We start from the raw sequence: 27,228 nt of genomic DNA, 5'->3' as shown, positions 1-27,228 counted from the left end.
TCAGGTGACCACCGTGACAGGCCTGGACATATACTCTAGGAACACATCGGCCCAGGTCTGTATCTCACCAACGGTGAGAGATGTCAACACCATTCACCTCCCTTTAAGCCTACAGTCAGGCAGTTCCTGTGAGCCACGTAACATCAGCTCAGCACAGGCGGGAAGGAGGGCGCCCGAGAGCCAGAGCTGTGGGTGCCTCGGGGAACAGGAGAGAAACTCAGCGCAGCCCAGCTGGGCAGAGCGCCGCTTACCTCCTTCCTGGGAATTCATGATGTTGAGGGCGAACAGCATGGCGTTGGAGAACGTGGTCGCCTCCTCCTTACTGGCGAAGTTCAAGCCATAGACCTGGCGGGCGTCTCGCCACTGGTGGAAGGTTGGTGTCGCCTGATTGTACTTCAGCCCTTTCACGATTGAATAATTGATCACAACCTGGAGGAAAAAGAGCGACAAATACATGTAAATAAATAAAAGGTAAGTGAGCTGGAGGGAGCGGCTATGGGGCAAGGATAGTGTGTCCCCAGGGGCTACCAGAGGACAGGAAGGTTGGAGGGGGGGGTCATAAGAAGGGGAGAGCATGCCCAGGCAGCTTTCCCACAGGATCCCTGGTCACGTCCGTTAACTGTAATGCTGTGCAGTCACAGCCTCCAGAGGAGAGCCCTGAGCTGGGAGTCAGGTTCCTTGGGTCCTCCCAGCTGTGTCGCCCGAAGTGGTCACTGCACCTCTCTGGGGCTCAGTTTCTCCAATTATAAAAGGGGGATGATAATCCTGGCTGTACTGCCCTAATGGATTACTGCAGAGGTCCCATTGTGATGCATAGCTTATTCAGACTTATAGACTCGGAGATCCGAAGGGCAAGAGTCTTTTCAAATTCCTACTTAGGCCTTCCAGGGCCCTCTGCATAAAGTCTAGTACTTGGACTGCATTAATAAATGGGCACCGTAGTTAAAAGGATCACTTGGAAAGTTAAAATGTGCCAACCAATGTAGAGCATTAATATCTTTATTATTAATCAAGAAATATCAACTGCCTGCCAGCTCCATGCCAGGCCCACCAGGGAAAGCTACAGAGAAGAGCAGCTAGAACCAGACATTCAGGAGCTTACAGGCAGGCAGGGGATTCCACACCAGGCCCGCCTGACCTCTAACCTTTCTCCTTCAGACACGTAACAAAATTATTTAGCTTGAGGGGCTCACGAAGGGGTGGGAGGCCTGGAGCCATTATTCTGCATCCCTCATCCCTCTGCTTAGGTGACCAAGTTTCTGACCATTATCAACATGAGTTACTTTCACCTGTTCTTGAACTATATAGACGTGGATTCTTATGGTATAAACTCTTGTTTCTTTCACTCAACATAATGTCTATGAGATTCATCCATGTTATTACATTTACAAGTATTTAATTCTTGAGAGCTTGTTTGGAGGTTCTAGCAGGGGAGCGCAGCTACTCGTATACCCTTGACCGAAGACCGGTCCTCTCCTCGGGGGGAAAGGTCGTCCTCTTCGACCGAGCGCGCAGCTTCGGGAGGGACGCACATGGATCGGTGAGGGAGGAGGGGGACACCCGCCTAGCCAGCCAGATCAGCTGAATCAACCCTGGCGATCAATGGGGTGACAGATGTCGCAGCCAGATCGCCCTCACATCCGAATTCTTATTTATTGGTACATAATATTTCACCTTATCTTTTAGAAAGAGGAAGAGAAACATCAATTAGTAACATTTCATCTTTTAAAAAAAAATCCTCACACAAGGATATGTTTTTCATTGATGCTAGAGAGAGAGGAAGGGGTGGGGGGAGAGGGAGAGGGAGAGGGAGAGGGAGAGGGAGAGGGAGAGAGAGAGAGAGAGAGAGAGAGAGAGAGAAACACTGATGTGGGAGAGCAACATCAATAGGTTGCCTCACATACACACCCCAATGGTGGTAGAATCCACAACCTGGATGTATTTCCTGATTGGGAATCAACCATGTGACCCTTTGGTGCTCAGGAGCTCTAACCACTGAGCACAGCAGCCAGGGCATATTTCATCTTTGATATACCATAAATAACTAATCCATTGTCCTGTTCACAGACATTAGTGCAGTGTCTAGCTGTTGGTTATTAATAAAACTATGAGTATTTTCAGACATGTCTTTTAGTGGATGCAGGTGTGTACTGAGTTGATACCGTATGTCTAACTATTTTTCCGAAGGCTCTATCAATTTATGCTTCCCAAAAACTCTTCTCACATCAGCATCATGGCGGAGTGAGAAGAACCCTTTGTATCTCCCCTTAAATTTCCATGTCAGATATCTATAATCCAACAAAGATTCCTCTGCTCAGCACAAAAACATGCCTGAGAGATCCACGTATCAGTACAGCTGAGGGTGGACGCACTGGAACCTGCAGGGGATGCGTGACAGAAGGAGGGGCAGGGACAGTGACTGCAGGTGTAGTTCAGCAGCTGCCAAGGCCCAGCTAACACAGTAGCAGTGGAGGAGTCGGGGGGTGGCCCCCACACGATGGCCCAGAGCAATGTAAGCAGGGCAGAAGCAGGGTGGTGCCCATGGAGCCAGCTTCCTCTCCCTCTTCTCCCCGCACTGCTGGGGAACACAGTAGCAGCAGCAGTGGTTATGGAGATGCCTCTAACAGCACAGTGGTGCCTGGGGCTACAAGGCCACTAGTACAGGAGTCAGTGCTGCTGCTCCAGAATCTGGCTCCCCCATACCTGCCACAGTGGTGGTGCCCTGAGACTGAGGCAACCTGGACACAGTGGGGACACCCACCACTCCGGTCACCCAGGAGTCAATTTCCACAACACTAACACCCACTGTGGCAACCCAGGAGGTGCAAGTAGTGCTGGTAAGAGAAAACAAAACTTGCTCTACAGCACCATCTACTGGGAAGCAAAAGGAAGATCTCTAATTATCAATCTGCTGAATTAAGATCAAATGGTATCTGAACAAGAAGAGTCTGTCCCAAGTGTACAGAAAATGACAAGTCTCCAGAAACCAATCTCAAAGTCATGGAAGACTGAGATGTAAATGACAGAGAATTCAAGACGCAGTAATGAAGAAACTCAACAAGATACAAGAAAACTCAGAAAGGCAGTTCAATGAACTCAGGAATGAAATTAATGAAAGGAGTACTTTACCAAAGAGATTGAAACTATATAAAAACACACACACCCAAACAGAAATTCTGAAACTGAAGAACTTAATAAATGAGATGAAGACTGCATTAGGGAGCACTGGAAATAGAGCAGGCAAGATGGAAGAGAGAATTCATGAGCACGAAGACAGAAATCTGGAAATGATTCAGATGGAATAAGAGAGAAAACTAAGAGCTAAAAAAGTGAAAGAACTCTATAAGAATGATCTGACTCTATTAGAAAAATGGGTACCCCAGAAGGACAGAACAGAGAGCCTATTCAAAGAAATAATTGATGAGAACTTCCCAAACCTACATAAGGAATTGGGTATTTGAGTATGAGATGCTAATAGCTAATTATCTCAACACAAAAACTCCTTCTCTAAGACACATTATAAATTGTCAAAAGTTAATGGTAAAGAAAGAATTCTCAAGGCAGCCAGGGAAAAAATGACAGCAACCTACAAAGGAAACCCCATTGGATTGTTATCAGATTTCTCAGCCGAAATCCTGTAGGCCAGAAGAGAGTGGAGTGATATATTATAAACTAGAGGCCCGGTGCACGAATTCATGCACGGGTTGGGTCCGGCCTGCCCTCCCCGATCGGCCCAATTGAGCTGGGCCAGCCAGGGGAAGGGGCCTCGGGTGGTTGGCGGACTGGCCCTGCCCCCTGGTTGAACTCCCAGTTGCGGGGACAATTTGCATGTTAGCCTTTTATTATATAGGATACTGAAAGAGAGAAACCACCAACCAAGAGTACTATATCCAGCAGAGTTATTCTTTAGGTGTGAAGAAGAAATAAAGGCTTTCCCATATCAACAAAAGCGGAGGGAATTTACCACAAGATCTTCATTACAAGATATATTGAAAGATGCTCTTCTACCTGAAGCAAAAACACAAATGTATACAAAACTTTGAGTAAGGTGACAGACAGAATCACGATATAAAGGTTAGAGGGAAAGTAAGCATTAAAAATAACAATAGTTAGTACAATAGACATGAAAAGTGCTCTATAAGATATACTAGTAAGGAGATTAAACATGTAAGATATCCCTATTTGGTAAAATAGCAGGAATCTGTATCCCTTAAAATGTCTGACCTTGTACTCCACACTGACTGGGAGACAGACCTGTGAAAATTAGTCTTTACTCTTGAGGTCCATAAAATCACTGTGAACCAGGTTTCCTGCCACTCTCACAATGCCTCGGCTTATTAAGAACCTCTTTTATGTTCCTACTAGAGGCCCGGTGCACGAATTTGTGCGTCAGTGGGGTCCCTTTGCCTGGCCTGCAACATCCCTCGAGCGGTCCTGGATTGCGAGAGGGTGCAGGCCAGGCTGAGGGACCCCACTGGTGCACGATCGGGGCCGGGGAGGAACTTGGGATGTTGGCCAGCCAGGGAGGGGCCGCGGGAGAGCTCCAGGGCGTGTCCAGCCCATCTTGCTCAGTCCTGATGGGCCGGACTCCAGCAGCAAGCTAACCTACTGGTCAGGGCGTCTGCCCCCTGGTGGTTAGTGCATGTCATAGTGACTGGTTGACTGCCCCCTGGTGGTCAGTGCACATCATAGCAAGCGGTTGAGCAGCCTTAGCATATCATTAGCATATTGCACTTTGATTGGTTGTATGGCCGACCGGTTGACCGGACACTTAGCATATTAGGCTTTTATTATATAGGACTACAGGCCCAATGCATGAAATTTGTGCAAGGGGCTTGGCCCCTGTTTCCGCGGAGGCTGCCTCTGCCTCGGCCCCGCTGCTGTGGCTTTGTCCAGAAGGATGTCTGGCCTAATTAGCATATTATGCTTTTATTATTATAGATTGCATGTTTATGAACATGCAATTCCAAGCACAGGGCTGTGCTGGTAACTTCTCTGCCAGACTCTAGGTCTCCAGGTTAGAGTCACCACAGCCTCTCTGCGTACACCCAGGAGTCACTGAGGGCTGCTGCCAGAGTCTCCTGCACGGGAAGCCCTCCTCCCAAAAGAGCCCCGTCATGTGGTTTCCTCTGCAGGAGGCAGCGAGGTGTGGAGCCTCCTGAGAACAAGGTGCACATTAGTTTCCAGGAATCCTGTTCTCCAGGCCCGTGCCCCCTCCAGCACACCTTCCATCTACCCAGAGTACCCTGAAGGCAACCGAGAGGCACGAAGGGAGTGGAAAACTGGTCATAATGAAAGCAATCCCTTAGGGACGCCCACTATGATTCGGAAACTGCACTGGGTAATGGGCCTTATGTTAAAGGCGAGTACCAGAGTGGTATGTCCACCTCATCCCCCACCCACGGGTATGTTATGAAAATGGGTAAGATGTTTTGGCTGCCGCCATAATGGGGACTCAGGGTGCTATATATCCTTCAATGTACGGTGCAGTGCACCCCTAAGAGGCAGAGCTAGACCCGATGACCTGGAAGAACAGGGAAGCAGCTTCCAGGAGGTTTTGAGAGAAACCTTCCTATCAGTAAGCTTGTCAATGAGGGAAAGGGATGCCTCTGAAGGTACCGAGCTCCAGGTTAGAGAGACTACCTTGAGGCAGGACTCCTGAAGTGGGGCTGTCCCTTTCAGCCACAAGAATCTGAAACTAACAGGGTTATTTTGGCCAAAGCAGAAACACAGTCAACTGGCAGCCACTAAAAATAGTCTTCAGTTTCTGTTCTCTTTTCTTTTTTTTAAAATCTTCACCCAATAATATTTTTCCCATTGATTTTTAGAGAGAGAGGTAAGAAGGAGTGGGGGCAGGAGGGGGGGGGAGGGAGAGGGAGAGGGAGAGGGAGAGAGAGAGAGAGAGAGAGAGAGAGAGAGAGAGAGAGAGAATGAGAGGGAGAGAATGAGAGACATTGATTGGTTGTTTCCCACATGTGCCCAGACTGAGCTGGGGATTGAACCTGCAACCCAGGTTTGTGCCCTTGATCAGGAATCGAACCTGTGACCTTTCCGTCTATAGGCTGACACTCTAACCACTAAGGCACACCAGCCAGAGCTGTCCTCTCTTTTCTAATTGCTAACGTGCTGATTCTTGCAGATAGCAGCTAACCTGCTGCTCAAATTAGCCAAGGCCTGACCAACAGAGGATGCCAGAGATGGTATTTAGGTCGAGCTTTTCACAAATGCTGAAACCACAGGTCTGGTGATTTCACTGCTAAATGTGTCCCTGTCAGTCTCTCAGAGAGAGGCGAGCACTGAAGCACTAACCAGAGTCCCTGTGGTCAGGCCACACAAGCCCTTTCTCCACGTCTCTATTCTGGTCCCTGTCTCATTAGACTGATCCGTCTTAGTTATGCGTGCACAGCTGTTCCTGGCATAGGTGGACTCACCCTCTATTTGTGGAGGTGCTTACCGGGTTCACTCACAAACTACCCTATCCGATTTGCCCGGGATGTACTATTAGGGAGAGAAATGATCCCAGATTCTTCAAATCAACTTGCTGTTCCTTACAAAGACTTAGGGCAAGCATGTCAAACTCGTGGCCTGTGGGCCGCATGTGGCCCACACGAATATTTTTTATTTTTTTTTCACAACGAATATTTTTGTGGCCCAGCCAATATAACAGTATGTAAGAAATGTTTTAATATAAATTTCATAACTTAATTTTTACAATACCCTGTTATACATAATTATTAATAACGAACTATAATGTTCACTAATGACTGATTACTATAATCATGTTGCATTCATTTCCCTTACGCGCAGGCGCACCATTTCTCTCCACCAATACTAGCAGTGAATATTTTAGCAGCCGATTGCCAAGTCATTAGTCTTGTACTGACTTGTTTGGTGTGCGCAACAGGAAATATTTCGCTTTCAGAGAACAAGAAAAATAGGTTTACTTGCATTATGCTTATTAACTTGTGCAGTTATTCAGTGCCTAGTAAGTTAATGTTAAAAAAAATATTAATTTTTATTAAAATGTTCTATTATTTTACGTTAACGATTACTCATTTATTTCAGCCCTTTGTATTTAACATGTCTCTATCAAAATAAACCTACGTTTCTATGAAAATTGAAGTTTTTTGTTTTTTTTTGAGGCCCACATAAGGTTAAACCTTATTTATTTGGCCCGTGTTAGCCTTTGAGTTTGACATGTTGACTTAGAGGGTTGATGAACAAAAATTTTTATTGTCATATTACTCATGGATATGTAGGCATAGAATAAAACTAATATATTTGTACAATATATTTTTCAAAGCTGTTTCACATCTGTTATTCTAATGTTACATTAACACACAGAATTATGCGGGATGTGGGTTACTGTCTCTATGAGACAGATGTGAAAAATGGTGTTCAGAAAATACAGTTTGCTCACGGTCTCATAGGAGAATGTGGGGTCAGAATCTGAACCCCGATCTTCTGACTCCAAACCTGACCTTGTTTTTGGGACCTCCCACTATACTGTGTGTATGTGCGTGTTTGTGCGTACACGCGTGGGTGCGCATGCGCGGCACAGGCTGGGGTGTCACGGGGGCTCCGGCACTCACCTGCTGATCCTGCAGCTTCACTCCGACGACTCTGAAGGTGCTGCTGGCCGTGTTGTGGTAGATGTTGATCCGGCTGAAGCCCTGCTGGCCGGGTTTGATGGGCACCCATTTCTTACTGGTGTCATCGTAGACCATCACGGAAGCCCGGGCTTGGCAGATACTCTGTTCACTGCCGAGCAAGAGAAAACTTCAGTGTCAGGGGCAGCCACGGGGGGCGGAAGCGGGCTTTGCCCTTTTCTGAGCCAGAGGCCACCTGCTATTGCCGCAGAGAAACTCCTAACTGCCAGAGCTCCCCGCCGCCTGTGGGAGGGCTGCTCCGGGAGGTGGAGAGTCATTCTCCAGAGACCCCGGGGCTGGAGAGGCGTGTGCTGTGCCAACACTCTCAATAGCGCGGAAAAGACGCACAGCTTTCCCTTTAGGGAAAAGGGCGCTTGAATGGGGAAGGAATGCCAATTGGCCAACTGTCTCCTCTCCAGTCCTCCAGGCACTGTGTGAAATAAGGTAACGCATGAGAGCGCTGGGCTTCACAACCGGTGAAGTAGCCACAATCACCCCACTTTGTAGATGAAACAATAGAGGCTTAGACACTTGGGAGAACTGATACCAATTCACACAGGAGTTCAGTGATTACATTTGGGATTTCCAACCAGTTCTGTCCGGCTGTGGAGCACACGACAAAGACCATCTTCTTCACAACAGCCAACGAAACGCTCTGTGTGTGATACTGTGACAGGACACCATCACACAAGCTCCGTAGACAATAGAACACGAGGTGACCGTCTCTGAACAGAGCGAGAGCAATCCAAATAAACACCTGGCTGCACCTGCTTTGCTGTACACATTTAGTAATAAGCACCGTCATCTGTTCAGAATACGACAGGAAACCAGGGAAGAAGCAAAAGAAACCCCTGGGAGAGGAAACAGCCGTCGCTGAAACCAGGCACTCCTGCCACTGAACGCCAAGGAAGGCCGCTGCCTTTGCACACCGGCCTCCTCATCCTGAGCAGCTACTTTCTCAGTCTTCAGCCCATCAGAACCCCAGGTTAGAAAGGTAAGGCCCGGTTTTAAAGGCAGGTGCACCGACAACAGTGTGGCATGGCCGCTATCAGAGAGGGAGGCCATATGAACACAATTGCGTTAGAATTAGAAGCAGAAGTCAAAGCCCAACAATTTGAGCCCAAATAATTTATTTATTTTTTATTTTAAAAAATATATCTTTATTGATTTCAGAGAGGAAGGGAGAGGGAAAGAGAGATAGAAACATCAATGATGAGAGAGAATCACTGACTGGCTGCCTCCTGCATGTTCCCTACTGGGGATCAAGCCCACAACCTAGGCATGTGCCCTTGACCAGAATCGAACCTGGGACCCTTCAGTCCGCAGGCTGACGCTCTACCCACTGAGCCAAACCAGCTAGGGCGAGCCCAAATAATTTAGTAGAAGCAAAAGTGTGTGCACTAATTTGACGGTCATCAAAATGAGCCCAAGCTGTCGGGAAAAGTGACATTATGGTCACCTTACCATATTTCTTGGAGGGAAATAAAATATTTGAAAAAGGTCCCACTCTCAGTCCCAGTGGTTACTGGATGACGAATCAGTGGCTTTTAGGAGATTGGCCCTGGGTGACTTGGAAACCTCCACCTGGCCAACGTAGTGGGTGCCTAAGTGTCCCCGAGGGTTGAGCTTTCTCAGGACCTGCTCGGCTCCCTGCTGACGTGGATGGCGGAGGATCAGTGTACAGATCATCATCAACATCATCATCAACATCATCATCATCACAGTGGCTCAGTGGACAGTGCAGACAAGCCTTTCCACATGTCTCCTCACTTCCTTTTCCATGAGTCCCTCGCACATTTCACGGGTCCAGCCAGCGGCATCACGTGGCAGTGCTGGGTGTCGAACCCCCTAGGAAAGCCTACGCTGGGCCTCAAACTTGCTGTCGACCCCCAGCTCTGCTCTGGGGTTTTGGGGTCCAGGGTACCTTGATGTCAGCTGTCCACACCTCACGCTGGGGGGTTCTGTCTGGGAACAGAAGTGAGTCGCAAGGGGCTTTTTGTGCAATTGTGCTGCATCTTTCCCTCATAGTTCACCATTCATTTAACAAACATTTAAGGGGAAGTCGGTGATGAGCAAAATAGGCATGGTCTTCCCAGAAGAGAGCCATGTGATCCCTTCAGGGAGAGAGAAACCAGCGCTGTGCTCTGCCTTCTGGCGCCTGAAACCTCACTCGATTGTATTTTTCTATTGATTTTTAAAGAGAATGGAAGGGAGGGGGAGAGACAGAGAAACATTGATGTGAGAGAGACACATCAATTGGTTGTTGCCTTCAGTATGCACTCCGACTTGGGCGGGGATTGAGCCTGCGACCAAGGTATGTGCCCCTGACGGGAACAGAACCCATGACCCCTTCAGTCCGAGGGCTGATGCTCTGTCCACTGAGCCAAACCAGCTACAGCCCACGTGCCTTTTAAAGAAGAGAATATGCTTAGGCAGAGGTGCCCTCCCCCTGGCTAGGCCTTTGGGCCTTGTCCTCATGAAGTCTGGTAGAAATTACACTGTCCACAGAAACAGACAGACCTCGGATTAAATCAGTTTCCTTCCAATATAAACTGACTAGGATCAAGTTACGGGCTAAGCTGTGTCAATGCCATGCTCAGCCGCCCTGGACGGCCTCAGGGGCTGGGAGAGATCGGAGGTGCAGCCTGGTGTCAGTGAGCACAACAAGGATGTTACTGAGCCTGAGGGATGTGGGCTGAACCCCCGCTCCACCGCTTGCTGGCACGTGACCACAGAGGCCCTGCGGTGCTGTAGAGCTGAGTGTGACAGCCACTGTCCTCACAGGGCACGTGCCGGGTGGCAGGGCGGCGCTCTCCAGAGCCCCTGGGTGGCGGCCATGGAAGTGCCTTTCAGAGCTCCAGGAGAGCCTGTGACGGAGCTGACCAGTGGTCCCAGCGGCCACCTCTCTGGGTGCCACCATGTCGCACAGAGGCCATGCTTCTCCAGTGCTGCTTCATCAGTGCCCGACACAGGCCTCCTCGATGGGGAAACCCTGCTCAGTCTACTCAGCAGCCTGTGCGCTGTGGTCTGAGAGGTTCCCACTCAGTCCGTCCTTCCTGCTCTCTCGCTGGCACAGATGTCGGACCTGCACCCTGGCCTGAAGCCGCCTGCCTGCCTGCTCCCTCCATTCTGCACTGATGTCCCCAGGGCCTTGGCCTCTGCTTCTTGGAAGATCCAAAGCGACACACCTGCTATAGTGTAGGTTCCCCAAGGGCAGGCCCGCCTCATTCTCTGCTGTGCCCCTGGAACCTGGCACAGACCAGGCGCCTCATAAATGCTTAGTGTAGACCAGGGGTGGGCAAACTTTTTGACTCGAGGGCCACAATGGGTTCTTAAACTGGACCGGAGGGCCGGAACAAAAGCATGGATGGAGTGTTTGTGTGAACTAATATAAATTCAAAGTAAACATCATTACATAAAAGGGTACGGTCTTTTTTTCAATAGTTTTATTCATTTCAAACGGGCCGGATCCGGCCCGCGGGCCGTAGTTTGCCCACGGCTGGTGTAGACTCTCAGGGCTGAACAGAATCCTTGAGACGTCCCGATCCACTCTCATGCCCAAAATGACATGCCTTCTAAGTGGCCCTAAGTGGACGCCGAGCCTCTGAATGAACTGCAAGCGCGGGAAACCTGCCCCCCAAAGCAGCCACCCTGCTGAGGAGTGGTCTCGGCTGGGAGGCATCCCTCCTGTTCTGGGACAGGCCACGCCCTGCCCTCCAGAGTCACAAAGGTGTCTGGACAGCGCATGACAGTCCAGTGGACAACTGAAGGGACACCTTGGTTCTTCCATCCATTATTCCCAGGACATCGCCCCCTTGCCACCTGTCACTCTCCTCTAGTGAGTCCTGACTTGTCACATTTTCTCTGAGTGTCTGGGTCCTATGATTGGATATGACCATGGCATCTTAGTCTGACAAACACAGATGCCAGTGAGTCAAAAACATGTAGTGACGCAGAGCCGAGTGTGACAGCCACTGTCCTCAGAGCTCACGGCCACTCAGGAAAGTGGTTAGGGATTACACCTTCCAGGGCCTGGAGTGGGGGGGAGCCGGGGAGCCTCTCTGCAGGCAATGCTGTGAGTGCTCCCAGATGGAGAGCTTTCAGCCCAGCAAATCCGGAAGGGGTGGGGGGGGGGTGGGGAGAGCAGAGGCAGGGAGGCAGGGCCAGGGTGCTTGGACGGAGATATAAAGAAAGTACCCACTGCTGTGCTTGCCCCTAGTAGGTGCTCAAACACCAATAGTGATTTTTCTTATTGTAATTATCACCACGGGTTCCTTTTCCTGCTGCTGTTTAACACTAGGTTCAAGCTGAACTTGTGGTTAACCAAACACCCTGCTGCTGCCCCGCCTCCATGTGAACAGCGTTTGTCTACCTGCTTATTTCATTCCCACTGACAAGACCTAAGTGCCAGGAAAGACCCACTCACTTATTCTGCTTCAGGGTTGTCTTGCTTACCATCCGTTTGGTTTTTTGTTTTTGTTTTTTAATATGTTTTATTGATTTTTTACAGGGAGGAAGGGAGAGGGATAGAGAGTTAGAAACATCTATGAGAGAGAAGCATCAATCAGCTGCCTCCTACTGGGGATGTGCCTGCAACCAAGGTACATGTCCTTGACCGGAATCAAACCTGGGACGCTTCAGTCCGCAGACAGACGCTCTATCCACTGAGCCAAACCGTTTAGGGCAAGGGGGTTTTGTTTTAATAAAATCCTCACTGTACCCAAAGGCTTCAGAAACTCCATCTGTCTACATCACGTATCATTTGAGGAAAGTATCTTTGACAGACAAGTATTTTCTTTTTAAGTATATTACTTTTGAATGACTGTACTCTGTTGTTTTATTTTTTTAACACGAACACACAAATATCCTTTACTAAGTTTAGAAAGTCTGTCCCTATGTCCTCCCCATGGGCCCCATACACTTTGTGCCTGTGTAGATGCGGCCTCAGCGCGCTCCCCATCCTGTCTGGCTCTGAGGAACCATGTGGGGCTGGAGAAAAGCTGCAGCTGATATTCACAGGGCTACTTTTGTGTGATCAAACAACCAGCTGAGAAGTGGGAATAATTAGTGAAAATGCAGTTGGGTTTGAGCTACCAGATCGATGCACCCCATCCCCTCCCATCCCCCCCAGGACCTAACAGCTGCTCTGAGCAGTGTCACTCGCTCCGTCTAACCCTTGGGAAAGCGCAGGTTCCTGCCCCACCACCCCACTCCCTACTGACCAGGAATGAGTTTCTGAACTTGTCCCAGGCCGGCAGCCACCAGCCCAGCCACACTCCGCCTGTGTACAGGCACCTGGACTCCCTCCCCACCCTGTGAATACCTGTCAGGGCTTTTCCAGGCATTCCCTACGAGAACCTGAAGAACAGTGTAAGTTCACAAGCCGGGGCAGAAGGGTGTAAAGCCAAAAAGGCGACAGAAAGGAACAGGGCTGATCACAAGAGGCTTGCGGGTGGAGAGCATAAGCCCAGGGCTGAGCTGGAAGAAGTCCAGCACCTAGGCCTGCGCTCGTGTCTGCCTCAGCACGGAACTCACCGGTCCGTCCTGCTTCTCAGGGTCTGCCCCACTGGACTGTGAGCTCCCTGAAGGCGGGGCTCGCTTTTCCTTTGTCAACCCAGCCCTGTCTGTTGTAGACACAAGTGCTCGCTGAAGAAATGATTGTGAAGAAGAGCGTTCATGATGGTGTGGCCACAGGCACGTGCCTGCAAACCCTACTCCACTTATTCTCAGAGAGCAGCTGCCAAACAAGAGCGCCTGCTCTAGATTAGCATCAGGTTCTCTGTCTCGCCACGGCCTGGGATCAGTCAGGAAATGCAACTCTGAGGGTGGGCCTACTGTGCAGAGCGGGGCGGCTGCTGCCTCTGACAGTGCGTCTCACTGGCCAGTTCTGGGGAATGCAGAAATGCGGGCGCCGGCCTCCGCTCCTCCGGAGGCTCAGCCGAGGAGCCACGTTCTTTGCAGCCTGGATCTCTTACTGGAAAGGCAGGCCCACAGCCTCCCTGTCTCTCCCCAGCGCTGGCAGTGGCCCTGCTCGATGCCCGACTTGGTGGCTCCCTCCAGAGGGAACCCATCGCTCTGTCCATCATGTCTCCCCAGCAGGACTGGGAACCCTGTTTGCCTAGGATGGAGGGACTTCCTGGGAGGTAGGACATTCAGCGTAAACCCAGGATAGTCCCAGCAAACCAGGGTGCGTGTCACCCTGCTGGGAACTCGTGCTCTCTCACCCCAATGATGATCACAGGGTTGAGCACCTAATGAGTTGATGGGAGCGGGCTGCTGTGAACTGGCACCTACTCTAGACCCAGCTCTCCCTTTACCGCCCGTTGGCTGCCCACTCGCTTCCTCTCTAGGTGTCTACTGGCACCTGGCCTCTGTCCCTAATATACTCATGGCCCCTAACAGATCCTACTTGATGGCCGCTTTGCTCTAACTCATGCTGTTCCCTCTGCCTGGGTGCTTTTCCAGCCTAGGCTGCCAGTAATTGCTACGTATCCTAACGTCACCTCATTTAGAAAGGCCTCCTGAAGGTACAGGGCAAGGGCCACGTCCCCGCGACTGGCTCCCCCGCAGGGTGACCAGGGTGATCACAGTTCCCTTCCCCGTTTACACATGGATTTATGGATTTCTAAAACAGGGCAGATTCTTTGCTGGTTCCAGGAACCTCGTCCTTGCTCTCCTGTGACGCTACCCACACCCTGCCTGGTGCAGATCAGGGAGGGAAGGGCAGTCTGTCCACACAGCCCAGCTGGCAGCCCGGTGGTAAGGCCTGGTCTGACAGCAAAAGCATCCTCCGGACATTTGGGCCAGTTACAATGACTTCCTGGACCCTGGGGAGTGTGTGGCATGTCTCTGCCCTTAAGGAGACCCCATCTAGCAGGAAAACCAGGCAGTTACAAAATGGCACAGGACAGTGCTATTGTGTTTTTCTATATGAGGGTGCCCAGTACCCAGGTGGCGCTGTCTGTGCCAAGGCCCCAGGAGCCTCTGGTTACTCTCCAGCTTTCACGGGGGCCAGTTAGAGCTCACCTTCTTCCTGAGACCATGAGCCTCCTGAGGGCAGCAGGTCTGACCACCAGGTCCCCCTCCACACCCCCTTGGGTGACACGGTAGGTACTCATTAACAGACACGGGCTCAGTAGTTGCCAAGGGAATAAGCGAGTGAGGGAGCAGCGGGAGGCCAGAGGGAAGTGGCTATAAATAAATGTGCCCAAAGCCAAGCAGAAGCAGAGCCAGTTTGTGAAACCCTGACTTGTTTACTTTCAATATATAAGCCAGGAAAGTGAACTTGAAAAGCAGGCTGAGAATCAGAGCGGCCACACCAAGAACGCAGGCTCTGGTTACCTGTCCGGGGCTCCAGGGGCTCCAGGACAGGGCGCGCTTGCCCTCACCTCCCAGGACCACGGCTGGGAACAGCAACTGCCAGTTCAGTGGCCCCTGCAGGTCAAAGCCTGTGATTTCATGTGATGCTCAAAACAATGATTAGGAGGGAGTGATCACCTTTACCCACTTTACACTAAGTGGCTGATCCAGAGTCCTCTAAGGCAGGGAGACACCCCTGGCCGGGACCCCACCTTCCTCCTCCTTTCTCTGGAGGCCTCTCCTTCAGGCTTCTCAGGTCTCGCTCCCTCAGTGGGTCCGTGGACAAGATGATGCTCTAACCACTGAGCAACGCCAGCCAGGGCTAAATGCTTGCTTTGAGTTTGCCTAGTTTTGCCAGGTATTGTATTTCTCAGCCTTCAAGGATTCCTTGGGGGTGGGAGGGACCACAACTCACCTTCGATCTGGCCACCCCCATTTTTCCTATCTCTTTTCCTGCATTCGTTTACAAAATACACCAAGCCAACATCCCATTTAACACCCCATTTGCTGAGTACTGACCATGTACCAAATATATTCCAAGGCCCAGTACTCAGACAAAACTCAACCTTCTCTTGAATAAAAGACGTGGTCTCTGTTAATGGGGGGGCGCCCACAGTGTACAGGTGTGTGTCAAGTGCTGTGGGTACAAGGAAGGGCCTCCTTCATCCTGCCAGGGAGGAGTGGACCATTTCAGGCAGAGCGAACAGCAGCAGCAAAGGCTTGGAGAGGAGAGTGCAGCATCCTCAGCCATCAATCACCTGGGCCCATAGCTGCTCCAGGCTCATCAGGGGGAATGAGAAGACCTATAATAGGGGTGTCATCACCAGGTCCCGCCAGTGACTGAGAAACAGGCTGGGAAGCACAGCCTCATCAGAGCTCAGTATCTGCGAGTACTTTTTTTGGATGGAGGAAACAGGCCTGGAGAGGGAAGTTTCTCAGTGCCCTGCGGCTAATATGTGGAGGGGCTGGGGCTAGGTTATAAGGCTTCCTGCTTCACTTAGTAAAACATGTTTACTACACGTGACATCACCTTTTATATGTCATTTTCCCCAGAACCATTTGAAAGTAAGTTGCAGATATACTGCAATCCTAAGGGGTTCAGCCTACATCCTTTAAAATAATGACATTCTAATATGTAGCTTAAATACCATTATGTGTGTGAAGAGTTTAGGCCAATTATCTTGTAGGCTGTCCCTATTCTGGGTTGTTTCCCCTGATTAAATTCAGAGCAAGAATGGGACACAGGTGACAGTGGAGACCTACTGTGTCACATCCCACCAGGCAGCCCCTAATGCCAGTTGCCTTCTCTCTGAGCGGCAAGGTGGGTGCAGGGGGTGATCGCCAGGTCTCTGCAACAGAAAGGTACATTTCCTCTGGGCAACTGGTGACAGTTTTTCCTTAATGGGGACATGCTTGAGACAGATTTAATGTGTTCCAATGTTAGTTCTGAAATAGTTCACACCTGTGACAAGGTTCCCCTGATACCACCACCCAGACTAGGACTTGTGCTGCCTCCTGGGCGGTGCGTTCAGGGGGAGCCCCTGCGTCCCCTCCCCGTCCCAGCCCCCGCCACGTCTCCATCGTGCTTTTCGTAGTACAGTCATCACGGAACATTCCCAGTGGCTCTCAAAACTTTTTGTCTCAGGACCGCTTTACACAGATGAGTATTACCGAGTTTGTCAAAAAGCTTCTGTTTTTGTCAGTTACGTCTGTCCATACGTACCATATTTGAAATGAAAACTGAGAACTTTTAAAACACAAGCACACATTGCATTACTTGTCACAGTGATAATGTCAACATATGTCATGTGGCCTCTGGAAAATTCCACTGTTCACTCATGACATAAGAGTGAAAAAGGCAACTAATGTCTCAATATGGTTATAAATACAGTTTTGAGTCATAGACCACTAAAAAGTAGGCCTCCTGACCACATTTTGAAAACAGTGAACTGGATTTGCGTATATTAACATGCAGAAATTTGAATGGTGATGTTCAAGCCCCGTTTTTATGAGCATGAGAACTGAAGAAAGGCTCTTGGTAAATAAAGAATAAATTTAGTGTAAAACCGGACATCTTTGCTTCCATCCAGCCTGGGTGGGACGATCAGACTGCGCGTCATGTCACTCAAGATGTTCTTCACCTTTTCTCCACTATCGCTCTGTCCCAGATGCTCGGACAGCTGGTCTCGCCTCTCTGGGAAAACATCCACCAACTGTTGGGAGAGTCTGAACCTGTCTCACACCCACACTTTCTTTCAAGGCTCTCAACACAGCCTTCCCTTGGGGAGCCATCTGATAGGCCATGTGGACAGTAGGGCTACTATTACTAGTACACATTCCAATATACCCCAGAGTCTGTGACTCTGACCACTTGTGGAAGTGGAATGAGTTTCAACACAGCCTTGGGACAGCTGTGAAGAGCTGGCTGGGCCGAGGACTGGGGCAGTATGCTCATCTCTGAGGGTGAATTAACAGCCCAGCTAACATCCCTGCCCATCAGCATGGCGACTCGGCTCAGTTCAATGAACACCTGCGTGAGGGCACTGCATTACCCAGGCACAGCGATGGTCGGAAATGAGTAACCCTGCCTCCTGCCCGGAAGAGTCTAGGCAGGGAGGGCAGATGATGAATGAAGGGATGATGGGCAGGGAAACGCCCGGGACCTACAGGGCAGAGAAGGCCTCTCTGTCTCATGGCATCCACCATGTGAGATCAGAGACTGCAAAGGGTAACAGAGACCAGGAGGCCTCGACTCTAACCCTCACTCTGCAATTTGGGACCAGTTCCTTCGAGAGGCTACAGCGAAGTCTAGCTTCTGAAAATACAAGGGACCTAGCTTCACGTCCCAGCTCTGCCAGTGATGCCAGTGGGACTGGGACGAGTAACCTCACTTGGCGGACCCTGGCTTTCTTGTCTCTAAATGGGAATGACAGCAGAGCACTGGAGGATGAGGATTAAATAGTGTATGCAACATAATTAGCATGATGCTTGGCATGTAACCCAAACGGGGAGGGCTGCTGTTATTTTCTCTTTTATGGGTTCAATTTCTGAAGAGAAGCCACTGGACGAGACCAGTTCCCAACCACCTGGCGCCCAGGACACCTGAGGAACACGAACGCTCTCATGAGATCACTCGGGTCCATTATGCTAATGCTGCTCACGGACAGCACACGGCATTCTCTGGAACAGAAGACAGAGGAGCTCCAAGAAGCTCCGAAATGATCTGGCTGCACATCCAGGGGAAGAGGAATGGGACCCCATGGCCGTCGAGACCCCGGGCCTCAAGATCCCGATCTGTGCACCGCTCAGCTGGCACAGCCAGGCACTATCGCACTTCAAATCCATCACCAGGAGCAATGCAACTTTTCCCCCCTCAAAGAAATATTGAGGAATACTTAAACAAGATGGAAGAGAGTTAATGTGGCTGAGGTGGAGGGCAAGGCCCTGAAGCACCCCTAACCTAGATGATCGAGTACAGACAGACCGTCTCCGGTCTCCTAGGTCCTTCCAAGATGGAAACCTCTCGGATTTCTACAATTTACTAGTAAAAAGACCTTTAAAAATATCGCATGGCTTCCTCCCCACTTACTTCTGAGACCATTCCCTGCAGTCAGCAGCTGACATTTAAAAAAAATTGTTTTTAAATTGATTTCAGAGAGGAAGGGAGAGAGAGATAGAAACATCAATGATCAGAAAGAATCATTGATCAGCTGCTTCCTGCACGCCCCCTTACTGGGGATTGAGCCCGCAACCCAGGCATATGCCCTTGACTAGAATTGAACCTGGGACCCTTCAGTCTGCAGGCCGGCGCTCTATCCACTGAGCCAAACCAGCCAGGGCCAGCAGCTGACATTTATAACTGAAAGAGACTTGGTTCCTCCGGACTCTGGAAGTAAGCATGCCCCTGAAGTGGGAAGTTTTCTGTTCTCCACAGCTGCACCCACGAATTCTTTAACCCTCAAGGTAAATTACTAAAATGATAGAAAAGTGGCTGGAAGGAGCAGGAGTAAAGCCAACCATGAAAACCCAGCATGTGTGCCTGGTCCTGTGAGATCCTGGGCTCTGCCCCCCGGAGCATCATCAGGCAAGTTCTACTCACTGTAATGTCAGTTTTAGCAACTCACACAGCTGCTTCCAGAGAGCCTGAGTGTTCTGGAAAACTCCATCCAGTCCTTCCTCAAGACCCACATGACTGTGAGCAAGTGCCCGGGCTGGGCTGCCTTGCCCACAAAGCCAGTGATAGCACCTTCCTCATCTGCCCAACAGGGTGAGACCAACCAAGTAAGAAAATCGGGCCCTGGCTGGTAGCTCAATTGGTTAGAGCATCATCCTACTTTGCCAAGGTTGCGGGTTCGACTCCCAGTCAGGGCACATTACAAGAATCAACCAGTGAATGCATAAATAAGTGGAACAAGTAGATGTTTCTCTCTTTCTCTTTTTCTAAAATAAAAGTTGGTAAAACTGCACTTTGGACACCGTGAAGGACTTTTTAAGCAGGGATTTTAACTTTATGCTAAGATCCGAAGCCGTAATGAGTTAATCAAATAAACGCCCCAAATCCCAGGAGGCAAAGCTGGCTCATCACCCACCATCTTTCCTGGAGTTAGCTGTAGGGCAGAGGAGTCCTGTCAGACGTAAGGTCACCTTCAGAGAGCCCTCGCCTGGTTAACCACGCAGAGGCTGACCTGCTGTGGCCCACAGTCGTGCCAAATAGCAACAGTCCTGGTGCTGACGGCCCAGGCAGTCCAAGTCTCAGGCTGAGGTCAGGACTCTGTTTTTACAGTTCATGAAGTTTCCATTGTGAAAGGAACCTCAGTTCTTCCCTCTTTGCTCCGCATTCAGAGAAAACAACCTGAATGTTTCCAGGCTGCTCTGGAGAGACAAGCCAGGACCATCCATAGCACCTGAGCCAAACCACAAGCATCTTAGACAGATCAGACCCCCTCTACACAGAGAAGCCATTAAAGGCCACAGGCATCCAGAGACACAGGCCGTGCAATGGACAGACCAGCAGAGGGAAAGTGCCCGGCTGTCAGTATCTTGCTGTGTGACCCTGGGTAAGTTCTATGCCCTCTGCTCTGTTCCTGGATCTCCCCACTGTACAACAGGGGGCCTGGGATGATTTCTATGGCCCCTTCAGCTCTACACCATTATGATTCTAGGTTTTCTCTTGACAACCTCCTGTCCCCTTTTTGGTCCCAGTACTCACACCATGGCCATGGCTGGAAGGCTTTAGCACAGGGAACCCGAAGAGTTGAGTCCTGTACTCCTACAGGTTCCGTTGATCACAGGACCACAGACCCTCGGGAGGCAGCAACTTGATTTTCAGTCTCTACTTAAAACCAAACAGGAAAAGGAAGCTGAACCAGAGACAAAGGGGAAACAAACCCCAGTTGGAAACTGAAAGCTAGGTAGAAAATGGAGAAACAGGCTCCCAGGCAGAGCCCCACCAGCGTGGGTGGCCGAGAGCCACTGTGGGGCCTGAACCACCACCCACAGTTGCAACCTCAGGCTTCCAAGTGCTTCCTGCAGAGGCAGGGGCTGGGGTGGGACCGGGCTGTGGTGAGGCCTCACTGCTAACCCTCCAGCCCTATCTCAGAGCCCCCTGACAGGGCCAGGCTTGGGCTCTCCCATCTGTTATAGGTGGCGGCTCAGTGCGCATGCTCCCTACAGGCCTTTATGAAAAGCTCCAAGACCTCAGAAGCATCCTCACTCATCTTCCAGAGAAGACTACATGATGATGTTGTAACAGCTTACTTAATAGTTTACTCTGGTGACCATTTAAACATTATATATATATATATATATATATATATATATATATATATATATATACACACACACACACACACACACATATATATATGTATATATATATGTATATATGTATATATATAAATATATATATATATATAAAAATATAAATTGTTTTATTGCTTAAAGCATTACAAAGAGTATTATATATGTCTCCTTTTTTTTTCTCCCCTTGACCTTCCCCTAGCCTCCCATACCCCCCAGTGTCTTGTGTCCATTGGTTATGCTTCTATGCATGCATACAAGTCCTTCGGTTGATCTCTTACCCGGCCCCCCGCAACCCTCCCCTGCCTTCCCGCTGTAGTTTGACAGTCTGTTCGATGTTGCTCTGCCTCTGTATCTATTTTTGTTCATCAGTTTATAATGGTCTTAATTATCCATAAATGAGTGAGATCATGTGGTATTTTTCTTTCATTGACTGGCTTATTTCACTTAGCATAATGCTATTTTATTGATTTCAGAGAGGAAGGGAAAGGGAGAGAGAGAAATATCAATGAGAGAGAATCATGGATTGGCTGCTTCCTGCACACCACACACTGGGGATTGAGCCCACAACCCGGGCATGTGTCCTTGACTGGGAATTTAACTGTGACCTCCTGGTTCATAGGTTGATGCTCAACCACTGAGCCACACCGGCCAGGCTCTGGTAATCATTTTGCACTTCTTTTGGGGAGCTGCTTCTCTCTAATGGTGATATTTCAGTCAGTGACTTAGGGCCTGAAAGGAACATGCTTGGGGATTACTGGAAACCTGGTGTCACTTGTTCTGTAAGTAACCTGGGCTTTAGTTTCCTCAAGTGTGAAAGGGGGCTGCACAGGGTCCTCATGAAGATGATAAGATCCATTCATTCCCAATCTTTCATTCAAAATTTCCTAAGAACCCAGAGTTACACATTGTGCTGGAAACTAGAGACAAAACATGGAAAAAAACACAACACTTGTCCTAAAACAGCTCCCACAGTTTAGCAAGGAAGAGACTGACATGTTAGCAAATAGATGTAATAAAATGTTGTTATTGAAGAGTAAAAACCAGCTGTACAGAGTACAGTACAAAAGGAAGATCAGCTCTAACCGGGGAGCTGAAAGCACTTTGAACGTTTACAGTGTATCCTGCAAGGCTTTCAGCACTGCACAAGGTGCAAACCACAAATTTTGACGTGTTATGGCTTTTGTTTTCTTTTAGTTCAAAATATTTTCTATTTTTCCTTGTGATTTCCTCTTTTATCCATACATCATTTTAGGTTTTGTTTAATTCCTAAATATTTGGTGTTTTCCTACATCTGTTACTATTATTTCTTTTTAAAAGAAAGCTTGATTTATTTATTTTTATTTAAGAAAGAAAGGGAGAGGGAGAGAGAAACATCAATGATGAGAGAGAATCATTGATTGGCTGCCTCTTGCACACCCCACACTGGGGATGGAGCCTGCAAGCCGAGTATATGCCCTGACTGGGAACTGAGCCGTTACCTCCTGGTTCATAGGCCAATGTTCAACCACTGAGCAACACCGGCTGGGCTGTTAAGTTATTTATTTTTAATTTAATTCTACTATGGTCAAACAACATACTTAGTATGATTTCTTTTGTTTTTCCTGGTATTACTTCAGGCCTTTAACATTTATGGAGACTTGCTTTAAGGCCTGGCATCTGGTCTACCTTGGTGAATGTACTATGTGCACAAGGAAAGAACATGCATTCTGAAATTAGGGGCAGCATTCTAGAAACGTCAATTAGGTCCAGCAAGGCCATTCAGACCTTCTATGTCCTTACTGGTTTGTTGTTGATTTGTTTGTTTTTGTCTAATTGTTCTATCAATGGCTGAGAGAAAGGTTTAAGAAGATCTCCAACCGTGATTGTGGATTAGTCTATTTTTCTTTAATTCTGCCCATTTTTATTTCAGGCATTTTGAAGCTCTTGTTAGGTACACATACTTTTATGACTCATATCTTCCTGATGTGTTGACCCTTTCCTCAGTATGAAATGTCCTTCTTTATCACTGGCAGCACTCGTTGTCTTTAAGTTGATTTTATCTGATATTAATGTAGCCATTTGAGCTTTTTAATGCTATCTGCTGGGTATACCTTTTTCCATCCTGTTGCTGCTGTAACACATTACCACAGGCTTATAGCTGGTAACAACACAAATTGATTATCTTCGTTTTGTAAGATAATAGTAGGTGAGAAGTCTGACAGATCTCAGGTGTTGCAAGCACTGTTTCCTTCTGGTCAGGGCACATATTCTAGAGAATCATTTCCGTGCCCGTTCCAGCTTCCAGAAGCCACCTGCCGTCCCCCCGGCTCAGGGCCCCTTCCTACATCTTCTCAGCTAGAGTGCAGCATCACTATGACTTCTCTTCCATCCCAACATCTATTTCAGACCATGGCCAGAAAAAGGTTCTCCACTCTTGTCTCTTTTTATGGTCATATTTTAATTTCTTTTTGATTTTATTTTCCCCCACTATCTTTATTGAGGTATAATTGTTAAAAAAAACGCCCTGTATATTTAAAGTATATGACTTGATGTTTTGATATATGTATATATTGTGAAATAATCACCACAATCAAGCTAATTAACATATCAATCCATATTGATTAACATATTAATCATCTCATAGCATTATCTTCTTTTCTGGTATTTGCCCTGACCAGGAATTAAACCTGTAACCCTTTTGGTGGATGGAACGACACCCAATGAGCCCACACTGGTCAGGACTAGATACTCCATTTTTAAGGACTCATGTGATTAGACTGGGCCCAATGGATAACCCAGAATGACTGCCCCATCTCAAAGATCATAACTTTAATCACACCTGCAAAGTCTCTTTTGCATGTAAGGTAACATATTCAGAGGTTCTGGAGATTACGGCGGGGTGGTAGCATTGCTCTGCCTACTACACATCTTTTTATCCTCAACCTGCCTATTTCTTTGTATTTAAAGAGTGTTTCCTGTAGACAAAATATGATTTTCATCCAGTCTGATAATCTCTATCTTTTAATTGGAGTATTTAATCTAACTTATTGGTATGGTTGGCTATTGGTATGCCATTTTGCTATTTGTCTCATCTGTTTTTAGTTTCTCTCTTCCTCCTTTCTAACATTCTTTTAAGTAAACTAAATACCTTTTAGAATTCAATTTTAGTTTTACTATTGTCTTTTTAGCTATACGTTTTTATATTTTAGTGGTCTTTCTGGGTATTATAACATGCATTCTTAACTTTGAATACTTAGAATTAATATTGTACCATTTCATGAAAATCTAAAAACTTTACAACTGTGTAAATCCACTCCTATCCTTTATGGTATAGTAGTCATATGTATTACATATTCACAATACAATGTCATATATTTTTGTTTTAAATGATCACATGTACATATATATAAATATATATTTAATTATAAAACATTCTTTTATATTTACCCACATATTTATCCTTTCTGGTACTCTTCATCTTTTCTAAACATCTGAGTTTCCTAGTATAATTTATCTTCTGCCTGAGGAACTTCAGCATTTCTTATACATCAGGAATGCTGGCAATAAATTCTCTTAGTATTTTTTTTTTAATCTGAAAAAATATATTTGTTTTACCTACATTATTGAAGGTACTTTTTTCTGAATAGAGAATTCTGAGAATTGTTTTTCCTTTCAGCACTTAAAAAAAATGTTGTTCTACTGTCTTCTGGCATCCATGATTTCTGATGAGAAATCGGCCATCGCTCATATTGTCATCCTCTGTATATAATGTATCATTTCCTTTGGTAACTTTCAATATTTTCTCTTTTTCTTTGGTTTCCAGAGTATGACTCTGATGAGCTTAGTGTGGTGTTCTTTATATTTACCCTGCTAGGGGTTTGCTGAGGTTCTTGGATATGTCAGTTAAGGCTTTTCACCAAATTTGGGAAATTTTGGTAATTATTTCTCCAAGAATTATTCTTCTGCCCTCTGGGACTACAATTACACATATACAGATCTTTTGGTATTACCCACAAGTCATCAAGGTGCTGTTATTTTTTTTAAATATTATTTCCCTGGTTTTCAGATTTCATGATTTCTATTGCTCAGTCTCCAAGTCCACAAACCCTTTCTAATACAGTCTCCAAGCCAAGTTTAATCTCATCCAGTGAATTTTAAAGTTTCATTTTTAATACTAGAATTTCCATTTGGTAAATTTTTTAATAATTTACATTTCTCTGTTGAGATTCTCTGTCTATTTACTCATTATATTCACCTTTCCTTTAAGTCTTTGAACATATTTATAATAGCAACTTTGAAGGACTTGCCTGCTAATTCCAAGTTCAAAGTTACCTCAGAGTCTACTGATTGTTTTTTTTTTTCTTCAATTAAATACAGGCAACATCTTCTCTTTAATGTTCATTGACTTATGATTGTATGCTAGACATTGTTATTATACATTGCAGAGAGTCTGGGTTGTATTGTTTTCCTTTACAGGCACTGAGTTTGTCCTGGCAGGCAGGTAAATTATTGGCAGATCCTTTAGATACTGTGAAGCTTGGACGAATTATTTTTTAAGTTCTATTTCCATTTTAAACTTAGCCCTAGGGTGTGACCCTTACTCGAGGACACAGTCCTTACTGCTAAGGTGTGGCTGTTCGGGGGCGCCTGAGGTGCTCAGTAAGGTCTCTTCACTCAGGTTGACTGGGATCTCCAACATCTCCTAGCAATGCATGACCTTAAGCATCATCAATCATTTGTTAGCCCCACAGTGTGCAATCTGTGCCAAGCCTCATGGATAGTCTCATTCTATACACATATAGCTGGCCCTCAGCCAACAACCCAAAGTGAATACCTACACAGACTTTGCTATCCTTGCCCTTACCATGAAGCCTCCTCTTCTCTATTTCCTTGCCCTGCCCTGCAATGTCCAGCTATTTCAGTAGCCTGGAGTTCCAGTGTCTGCCCCCTGAGCTTATTAAGATCAGCATTAGCTTGAGCTCCACCATTCTGTGCCAAGACCAGAAGAGACTCCAGCAGAAAGCCAGAGCTACTGTGGGGCTCATCACATGTGTTTCTTTCCTCACGGATCAGAATCCTGTGCTGCCTGCTCAGTGCCTGAAACACCAAGACTTTAATATTTTTTGTGAGTTTCAGTATCCTTCGTACAGTAAGGTGTTCTGTATGTTTTGTCAGGAGAACAAGTCCATCATCGGTAGTCTGTCATGGCCAGAAGCAGAAGTAGATTTACGATTCTTTTTTTTTTTTTTTTAAATATATTTTATTGATTTTTTACAGAGAGAAAGGGAGAGAGAGAGATAGAAACATCGATGGGAGAGAAACATCGATCAGCTGCCTCCTGCACATCTCCCACTGGGGATGTGCCCGCAACCCAGGTACATGCCTCTGACCGGAACCGAACTTGGGACCTTTCAGTCCGCAGGCCGACGCTCTATCCACTGAGCCAAACCGGTTTTGGCTAGATTTACGATTCTTAAAGTACCAAAAGGTATTCTTTTTCATTTTGTGAGGAGCTCCTGAGGGTGTTAACCTGGGTGTAAACACCTTCACTGTGAGAATGTGCCTTTCACTTTCATCCCTCATTTCCTGTCCTCCACACATACTACTACTGCCTTTTCTTGGTTTCAGAAGTACGTAACAGGTAAGAATAAACTTTTGGGGGGCATTCTTTTAACTCAACAACCCAGCTTTCATAAGGCACTTGAGTAGAATTATGAGAAAGAGCAAGAAATGTGGAAAGGTTTCTGGCCAGGGTATGAGATATGGAGTCTAGCCCGTGCTGTATGACTGACATGCTTTATAATGTCCCTGGGCATTCACTCCCCACTCTCCACCCTGGAGTCTTCCTCTGTTCAGTGCAAGGACTGGTTACGTTAATAATTATGGATTGCAGGTACAGCACCAATCCCTAAATAAGTTGGGTCAGGGCAATAGAAAATGTTGGAAAAATAGGATGGGAGCTATTGGCAAAGAGCAATTTAGCGAGAAAGTTAAGAAATGTCCTGTTTTGTGTTACTATAAATTGAGCTCAGCACTTCCTATACTGTTTAGGATATAGTAAGTATGAGGTACATGTTGATTGCATGAATGGATATATGAATGAATGAATAAATGAAAAGGAAGGACACCAAATCTCACACAGGAAATTAAATGCTAAGGCATCTGGCTCTGGATCTTGAATAAAGTAAATATTCAATAAATGACAACTATATTGACTTGAATTGAAAGAGGCGTTTTCCATGTGTCTAGAGTCCAATGGCAAAGCAGAATGGTAGGAAACAGGTCAGGGAGCTATACTAAAAGACACTCTTAGTAGCTTAATAGAGTTACTTATCTTAGTTTCTTTTTCTGCAAAAAGATACTCCTCTCTCCCTTGGTAGGATGTTTGAGCATAAAAGGGTCTATAACTAAGAAATATAAAAAAATTGCGCTTATATAA

The 27,228-nt window shown here is 47.3% G+C and overlaps 1 protein-coding gene across 4 annotated transcripts in view; it reads right to left on the bottom strand.

The window, feature by feature from the left end:
- Window positions 1–27,228, bottom strand: part of EVL (Enah/Vasp-like) — a 119,850-nt gene that overhangs the window by 34,179 nt on the left and 58,443 nt on the right. For 3 of the 4 annotated variants that reach the window (XM_059686215.1, XM_059686211.1, XM_059686218.1), the window contains exons 2-3: window positions 7,593–7,761; window positions 252–429 (exon numbers count right to left, since the gene is read on the bottom strand). In XM_059686215.1, coding sequence (XP_059542198.1) covers window positions 252–429; window positions 7,593–7,761 — 347 coding nt within the window. Of the gene's footprint in view, window positions 1–251; window positions 430–7,592; window positions 7,762–20,217; window positions 20,369–27,228 lie in introns of those variants that run through there. The other variant, XM_059686214.1, reaches the window with a different exon arrangement.

This window comes from Myotis daubentonii, chromosome 1 (assembly GCF_963259705.1).
Source record: "Myotis daubentonii chromosome 1, mMyoDau2.1, whole genome shotgun sequence".
Classification (NCBI taxonomy): Eukaryota; Metazoa; Chordata; class Mammalia; order Chiroptera; family Vespertilionidae; genus Myotis; species Myotis daubentonii.
The sequence above is the reverse complement of the archived record's forward strand: the minus strand, read 5'-3'. Positions and strand labels throughout refer to the sequence as shown.